The 8,695-nt window shown below is 52.7% G+C and overlaps 1 protein-coding gene across 1 annotated transcript; it reads right to left on the bottom strand.

The window, feature by feature from the left end:
• Positions 1 to 245: 245 nt before the first annotated feature.
• Positions 246 to 7,934, bottom strand: LOC141968215 (argininosuccinate lyase). Its single transcript, XM_074922666.1, has 16 exons — positions 7,923 to 7,934; positions 6,407 to 6,601; positions 5,608 to 5,691; positions 5,222 to 5,278; positions 4,863 to 4,960; positions 4,128 to 4,205; positions 3,746 to 3,823; positions 3,549 to 3,601; positions 3,119 to 3,181; positions 2,813 to 2,927; positions 2,266 to 2,350; positions 2,054 to 2,113; positions 1,698 to 1,781; positions 1,416 to 1,496; positions 937 to 1,043; positions 246 to 425 (listed from the first exon to the last, which is right to left on the bottom strand). The coding sequence occupies exons 1-16, from the start codon at positions 7,932 to 7,934 to the stop codon at positions 275 to 277; spliced, it is 1,401 nt and encodes a 466-aa protein (XP_074778767.1). The 3' UTR covers positions 246 to 274.
• Positions 7,935 to 8,695: the final 761 nt, after the last annotated feature.

Raw genomic sequence — 8,695 nt, 5'->3', positions numbered from 1 at the left:
CACTCATGCTGCTCTCTACCTACCAACCCCTAAGAGCTTGAACACCCCATAACCCAGCTCCACTGACAGTGAGGGGAAAGCCCCCATTCTTTCACACATCAGTGAACATTTCCCCAAGCCTCACAAGGGCTGAGGAAGCCCAGCTCAATCTTGCCCCTACGAAGAAATACACAAAACAGGAGTTTCAGTGAACTACATACACCCCAGTGTTTATTAACTTCAGATTAGTGTGATAGGCACAAAACGCTGCATCCACGGGATATCTCCCCACACTCTAGGCTTGTTCCTTCAGCTTCTTCAGCAGCTCCCTGAGCTGCTCGATCTGGGCAGTCACGCTGCTCTTGGCAGTACCGCCCATGGCCGTGTACTGCTCCACGCTGTTGACAACATTGAAGACCTGGGAGACGTCGCTGCCGATCAGGGGGCTGGGGAGGCAAAGAGAGGAGGTGTCAGTGAGTGCTGGGTGCTGTTGGCTGACTTTACATGCTCACTGCCTGCAGAGACGGGGCGGGGGGCGGGAGTGGAGACGGAGCCTTTTTCCAAGGGGAAGAGCCTCCTGCAGCCCTGCTTCTGCACTTCTGGTGCCTGACAGTAGCTGCTTGTGGCCAAGCAAAGAGTCAGCTCCAAGGGAAACCTGAGGAAGTTTGGAGGCAAACTCACTCTGGAGGGCTGGTGCCTCCAGGCCAGGGTGTGAGTTTCTTGCAGTCTCTCCCAAGAGCTGGTGCCCAGGCCCTGCTGGAGCTGATGGCAGTGATGTTGTCCCCCTTTAGTGCTTTCAGGCCCAGCAGTAGCAGCATTGATATTCAGGCCAGGAGGATTTTGGGGTGCTGTCCGGCCCAGGCATTTTGGGGAAGGGCACCAGGAGGAGCCCCATACAAAGGGAGGCCGATACCTGCCTGTTGAGGGAAGTGATGGCACAATAATAGTGATACGAACCTGATGCTCTTCAGGTCCTCCAGGGTGAGATTATTGATGGTGACACCTTTAGACTCGGCGAGGTGGACGGCCTTCCCAGAGGCAACGTGGGCTTGTCTGAATGGCATCTGCAGTGAGAAGCAGAGGCCGCAGTCAGTGACCAGGCAACTGGGGTGTTTTTCAAAGGAAAAAATGGATGTGCTGTCTTTTTGGTTGGCTTGTTTTCACTTAGGGCAATGAAATCTGAATCCGGGTTTTCTGGGGTGTGAAGAGGGGAGGCGTTAGGAGGTAAAACTCCACCTGTAAATAACTATCAAGTTCACCCAGCAACAGTTCCACTACTTGAGATATATGTAAAGAATGGGTTTCCAGCTTTCGTGTTTGTTGACCCAGACTGACCATCACCTGGGGACAGAAAAGAAGGCCTCATCTCAGGCCATCACTAAGCAGTATTCGCGATCCGGAGGAACCACATCTCCAAGTTCCCTTCTGATACTTACTCCTTTATGAACCAAGTAGAGAGCCAGGTCAGACGACAGGATCTCAGGGCTCAGTGCCTTCTCCATGTTCTCCTTGTTGATCTGTAGAAAGGAGGGTCAGGGGGAGACGTTATCATCACTCCACCTTTGGGGACATGTTAGCTGACATTGGGGGCCATAATGAGAAACATGGGTGAGCCACTGAAGGGTCTTCATCTAAGGACAAGTCTAGAGCCCTTTTACTGTGTTACTCACAGAACGTGCACCCCAACCGTGTTCAATAGTGAGAGGCTGGAGCCTTACCTGGAGGGTAGAAATCACTCCAGTGGCAACCTGGAGCACAGCATTCAGGGTGTCCACAACATCAAAGACGGCCTCCTTGTCCTCCTGCGTTAGAACAGGGATGGAAATTGCCGTAAGACAACCTGATGCATCCCAAAAACCCACCGGCTTGAGCAGCCCAGCCAGCAGAGCCGGCATCGTCCAGGGGCTCCTGCTTCGGCCGGGGTGTCAGCGGCAGCACGCCGTGCCTCAGCCCCTTCCCTGCATCCTGCACCCAAGCAGGGGCTGTGCAGGGAGAGGTGGTGGAAGACTGCTCAAGAGCAGAAGATGGCGGTGTCTGCTCAGAGGGATGGTGTGAAAACTGAGACCTGTTTTACCTGCAGATCCTTGTTGTAGGTACTTGGAAGTCCTTTGAGAACCATGAGAATAGCAGCCAACTGCAGAGAGAAACGGGAGGCAGTTAGTTACAGGAAGAGAAGCACACTGCCCCGGCAGAGCTTAAGGCTTTACAGGGGCCAAGGAGGAGGAACATTCTTCATCCCCGGTAGGAGCAGCTTCCCCATCACGCTTCTTTCTTTTGCGGGCTCACCCGTCCAAACACGCGTCCAGCTTTGCTGCGGATCAGTTCCAGGCTATCAGGATTCTTCTTCTGAGGCATCAGGCTGCTGCCAGTGCTGAAAGAAAGGTGTGTGGAGTGTAACAGTGAGCAAGACCCCAGTCCACACAGACACGGGTCATGCAGCAGACTGACCCAGCCCTCCAAAACTGATGTGTTGATTTTGGACCGCTGCTGTGAGCTCAGAGAGTGTGGCTGTGCCTCCCTGAGAGACAGGAAATCTGCCAGGGCTGCAACCCTGGGTAGCCAAGGGCGGGCTTTGGCAGGCTTTCCCAGCAGAAGAGGAAGTTCTCTCTGCCAGCAGCTGCTGGGGAGGAGTGTCTGCTGAGTTCAGACTTGGTTGAGTTACCAGAATCAGAAATAAGTGATTGTGGCTGAGGGATATTCACCCTAAGGCTGCCTTTCTGCCAAAATCTTAATGCTGTGTCAGCCTTATGCAGGAGGGAGACCCCAACCACTGGCTCATTCTCTCATGAGGGGATAGCTGAGGAAAATTAGTCCCCAGAGATCAGAAACGTACCAGTAGGTATCGGAGAGTGTCAGAAAGCCAAACTCGCTGGTACTGTAGAGGATAAGATCTTCAGCCATCTTGCTAAGGTGGATCATCAACAGGGTGGCAACAGAGAGGAATTCCACTGCAGAGAAGGCAGGAAATCACGGGGTGAAAAAGGTGCTTGTTTGCTTGACAACCCAGGGAGCTCTGACTGGAGCTTTGGAATTACTTCATAGTGAGGGATTTCAGTCCCCTCAAAGAAAGTCAGCTGGGAAGTTCTCAGAAGTCTGCTTCTAAAATATCAGTGGGAAGATGTGATTGGGTTGTGCTTACCCACAAAGTCTCTCTCACTAACGGCATCCATGCTGTTCAGGCTGATGGAGGCAAAGTCCAGCTCTGTAAGGAAGATGATGGACAGAGGAGGTCAGGTTTGGCATGTCTGGAGCTTGAATGCAGCAGGCTGCCTCGGCATGCATGTGACTGTGAGCCCTTGAGTAGTCCCAGAAAATAACCATGCTTAAGTGTTACGCTGACTGCATTCTTTGTTATTACCCCCAGGCAGCCAATGTGCAGCAGAGGTGGCTCTTCCTGCTGCGACCTCGTAGACATTCCCTGTCTCATTACAGTAAAAAGTCTTATAACAGAAAGGCTTTGGCTCCAGGACAGTGCATTACTGTGCCATTGGGAGGCACGTATCAATGCTTCCCTCCCTCCAAGGTATTACAAGTAATCCTGTGCCTCTCAGTCACAGGGAGACATTTACCACTACGCAGAAGCTCTCTATCAATTTCCAGTGGGTTGCCAGCCAGAGCACCGCTGCCAGGGGAGAAAGAAACAGAAGTCATGCATGATATCCTGTATACTTCAAGCAAAACTGAGCTCTAAGAAGCAGAAAAGGCACCTCTGAAGACTTTGCAGGGCAAAGCAAGGCCAAGTGATTACACAAACAGTAGACCTTACCTTCCCAAAGGCAAAACGTTGATCCTCTTCTTTATCTCTCCCAGGCGCTCAGAATCACGGGTCAGAGCAACAGCATGGCTAGGAAAGGACACGAGAGATGAAATACCTCAAGTCAGAAGGTGTCACCCGACCCAAGAGGTAGGAGCGGTCAAAGAATGGAGCACACAGGGTGTCAGCCTGCACTGCCCACTCAGTGCTTGGGGGCCCTCTTGTTCAGAGCCCCGCAGGAACACGGGGAGCTGCAGTTCCAGCTGGCAGGGTTAGCTCTGGTTTGTCACCACCCCCGGCTGCCCCTCAGAGGATGATGCACTTCTAGGCTCCAGCTGAGCAGGGCCCCAAGGGTGGAGAAGGCTTCCTCCAGCCAAGTGTGAAAGGTGCTTACCTGAGCAAGAACTGGCTCCATCTGATGGGCTGAGCTTTCTGCAGGTGGGTGTAGCCAGGCAAGATAACATCAATTTCTCTGCATGTGAAAGGAGAGAAAGAGGTGAGCAGCAGCTGTCAGGATAGAAGGCAGTGGCAGGCACACGCCAGGGGTTTCTGCCAAGGCCACAAAGAGAACATCTTCAGCCTGTGTTGTGCTGAAGCTGGTCTGTCTCTTCCTCACCCGTTCACCTTTCACCCTAAGCACACTGGGTTCAGATCTCCCCATCTTCCAGGGTGGTGTGTCTGCCCTAGGCTGCCCTGGAGAATTGCCTGGCATGGTAATCCCCCTGTGGCAGGCAAAGATTCCCCAGTCCACCACCGGTTTGGAGGGTGGTTTGTGAGGAGGAGAGTTAGACTGGGCGTTACCAGAGCTGAGCTTTTCCCCTACAGAACAACTTGACACATGTTCAAGTTCCCCACTCCTTCAGATGGATTTGGTGCCTTCTGAAGCCTTGCGTGGACCTGCCACCTCAACTCCTTTGCTAGGACACACTGGGGGGAAGAGGAAGGCCTCTGTGATGTGAACTGTGGAGAAAGGGGGACTGTTGCTTTCCCTGTGCTACCACACCCTGCCTGTCTGTAATGTCCTCCACAGAAGGCCCTGCTGCTGCCCTGAGTGGTGTCAGTCAAAGAGCAAGCCTAGAAGTCTCCTGGCCCTGCCAGGCCAAGGCGATGGATATGGAAAAGGACTTACATGGCAGCACGTTCCACCAGGGTCTTAATGAGCTGCAGGAGGTGAGTGGAGATGACAGAGAGGGAATTCTTCATGAACAGCTTCAAGTCGGTCACAACCTGTATGAGATTGGCCACCGTCAGACAAAGCAGAATGTGACATACATAGTGACCAAATGCTGTTCCCCAGAAAGGCTTGGCAGTGTTATTCCCTCTGTGTTCTCTGTGATGGGAATGGATATATTCCCCTCATAAATTGGTCATTTTGATGTGGTAATGTCACTCTATCTTGCTCTCCCAAAAGCCATTCTGGTCTGAGGTCTCCTAAAATGCGGTTGGGGAGGAGTACAGTGGAAAAAAAAATAAAGGCTCTGTATATACCTGATCATTTCTGCTTCTTCCAGTGTGCAGCTTTCCTGCTATGTCTCCAATCAACTCCTGAGGACAAGAGGAGGATTTCTGTCAGCATCTCATATTCTAAGCAGAAGATTCCACATGAGCAGACCTCCCCCCTGCCTGGGAGGGACTCGGCTCTAGCAACCTGCGAGTAGCCGTGGGACCTCCTCTGGGGAAAAGGGCAAGTTTGGGAGCTATGCTTGTACAGTGCCTCTTGCACAAAAGGGCTCTTGGAGACACTTGTTCGTGCACCTGGGGTTCCAGTGCCACAAGGTCCAGAGGAATTTCAGAGAGGGACAGAGGCACATGCACTTAACGTCAGGCAGATCTAGCTACAGAGGAATGGGAACAAGAGGTGAGAGGATCCAGACCTTTAGTCTGCGTTCATTGGCAGTGTGGATGTCCTCATCAGTTTGGGTCACCACAAAGATTCCTTTAGACCATTCCTCAGAGATCTACAAACACCAGCAGAAACACCAGTCAGCCACCACGGTTACCCTGCTGCGTGGGGGGGCTGTAAGTGTCCCCAGCAAATACCAGCTTCTGCCATCCCAGTGCAAATCAAAGTGTGAAGTTATGGCTCTAGGAGGATTTAAGCACTGCAACAGAAGAGCGAGCTGAAATGTCAGTGATTGCTTTAGCATTGTCCACAAATAATTTTTCCTATACAAATATTGTATAGAGTCACCATTGTCCATGGTGGGTGAGCAACAACAATGGATATTTTAAAAAAGCGCTTAGCTGCTGACTTCTCTTCACCCCTATACAATGCTATGCATTGCCTCCTACTTACTTGGGCCGCCAGACTCAAAAGGATCCAAGTGCCAGCAGAAAAAGAATACTCCTAATTCATACTGAAACAATTCCTGGTGAATGTTCAGCCTGAAGAGGATGGGCAGGCAGGTCACAGCGAGCACACCTCAGCGAGGCCCCGGGGCTGCCGTACTGGGCACCGGGAGTGTGCTCATCAGGGCTTCAGGTCTCCCTGGGTGCTCGTCAGCTGGTTCACATCCTACTGTTGGGCCCTGGTGCCTTTAGTGGGATGCAATCTGAGCATCCATCCCCTGCCCAGAATGTCTCCAAGGGCAACTCAGGGAGCCTAGTACAGGTGCTGTTAGAAAAGCAGACATTTTTTCCAGCACACATGACAGATGTGAAGGAAATAAATACCTTTTCCAGGCCACTCAGGATCTTCTCCAGCTCAGTTTTAGATAGGATACCGGCTTTCTCCAAGGCTTTGGCGTAAGCCATGCTCCCCTGGATATCAACTTCAGCCAGTCTCTGATCATAGGTAATGGAAGAGCTGAGCATCTCCATGACTGGATCTGTACTTCCAACAAACCTTCCTCCCATCATTTTATCCCCCTGCAAGTAATGAAGTTGAGGTGTGTTCAAAAGTCTTACCAATAAATCCCCTAAAAATCAGTTAATATCCATCCCACTCCTTATCCATGTAAAACTGAGGACATACTCAGTAATGGTTATTCACTGCTGTGCCATTGACCAGCAGATCTCTGGACTTTAAGACTTTTTTCAAGTACCTAAATAGGTGAAGTGATTGCCACTAGAATTTAGCCCTAGTGGTGTCAGGTCTGGCTTGGGAATCCTCCAGGTACTTTACTCTGGAGAGACTACGTCCTGTCCATGAATACAAATATCAGGGCATCTAGTGCAAGACCAGCATGCATCTGTTTTTTAAGGCAGCTGGTGATCACTGACCCTTTGTTAGTCTCCTGACAGGAAAAAAAAGGGATTCGGGGATATAGTGAAAGCTGTCTACTGTTACATGAAATAATAATTTTTTAAAAGTCATTCTTTTAGGGAGATTATAACAAAATACTCGGTTGACAAAGAGCTGTGAACAAGGCACATCCCCTAAAACACTCCTGTGACTATGAATTTACCGTTTGAAGAATCTCCGGAGTCCCTGATGTTCTTGCAAGCTTTGGCATAAAATTAGCATAAAACTGGTTAAGGTGGAGACCCCAGAAAGGAAGGGCTGGGTACCTTTCAGTATTACAGACATTCACTGGAAAAAGAAAAGAAAGAAAACCCCACGACCCCAAACCACCCCGCGGAAGGTCTGCGGATCAGCGCGGCGCGGGGCTACCGGTCCGCTCTGCGGGCTACCATGGACAGCGGGCGGTGGCCAGGGCCGGGCCCCCGCAGCCCCAGGGGCTCTGTGACCCCGGGTGCCTGGGAGGGGAGCCGGAGGGAGCTGCGGAGCTCAGGGGTAGGCACGGGCTGGGTGCCGGGCATCTCTTTTTGAAGCAGGTTTGTCAGGAGGGGCGGCGGGGAGTTGGGCGGGGAAATAGGAGTTGAAAAAAGCAAAGTTTTGCAGCTTCTCACCGGGAAACCTGTCCCCTGAGGTGAGTGGTGGAGGGGATGGGGAGTGAAAGGCCAGTGCTGGGAGCCAAGTGTTCGGGTGGCGAAGAGGTACCAAAGTATAATTTCGAGTTATCTATCTCCACTAACATGAGTTTTCACCGAAATCAGAGGTTGGGTTGGCAGAAATAAATGCAGCAAATACGTTTGCTGTCCCCTTCTTCATTTAAACACTGATAAAACAAATACATTAGAGAGAAGCACCCAAAGGAGCGGGGCAGGCTGCAGGGCTGGGGGTATCGGGCAGTCAAGCTCAGAGCACCCCGAGACCACTCGCCGGAGAAGCAAAGTTCATCCTCACCTCGGCTGCCATTTCGGACGACGTTTTGCTGGTTGGTGCAGCGATCCCGGCAACTGGTGCAACCTGTGGGACAGCGAGGGGAGGGGTGAGGGGAGGGGTGAGGGGAGGGGAGGTGAGGGGACATGAGGGGACGTGAGGGGAGGGGACGTGAGGGGAGGTGAATTGATGCTCGGCTCTACCGTCGGCCCCGGTGCCGGCCCCGGAGCAGGACGGGGGTTCCCCGCTGCCCTCCCGGCTCCTCCGGGCCCCGCTCACCTGCTCCGTAGGGCAGCCCCGGCCGGTCGCTCGCTGCTCCCCGGCCCCGCCAGTCCCGCTTTTACACGCCTCGGAGCGGGGCCGCCGGCTCGTCCCGCCCCGGCGGGGCGGAGTGTCCCCGGGGCCGGCCCCGCTCCCGGCCCCCACCTCAGCCCCCTTCACTCTTCCCACCCCTCTCCTGCCTCCAGCCCCTGCTCGACCAGCGCATGATTAGCAAGTCAGGGCGAGAAGTTTCTTTGGAGGTAGGGTTGCTGCAAGGAGGAGGGTTGGGAGAGATGCTTTCCTGTTGCTTGGTGGCGAAGGTGTTGGTGCTCCTGCAGTGCCAGAGGGTCTTGTGTGTGGAGAGGTCAGCCCCTTTTCTGGGATATCCTTGTACTGAAGGAGTCACATCACTCCGTGTCATACCCCTCTAATGAGCAGTCTTTGATATGAATGTAATTGATATGATGGCTGGATCATCACCGTTGCTCTGTCCCCATTGCCACCCCAGCAAACACACAGAATAAAATAGATGGGAA

The sequence above is a fragment of the Athene noctua genome, chromosome 19 (genome assembly GCF_965140245.1).
Source record: "Athene noctua chromosome 19, bAthNoc1.hap1.1, whole genome shotgun sequence".
Classification (NCBI taxonomy): domain Eukaryota; kingdom Metazoa; phylum Chordata; class Aves; order Strigiformes; family Strigidae; genus Athene; species Athene noctua.
This window is presented reverse-complemented; position numbering and strand designations above follow the sequence as displayed.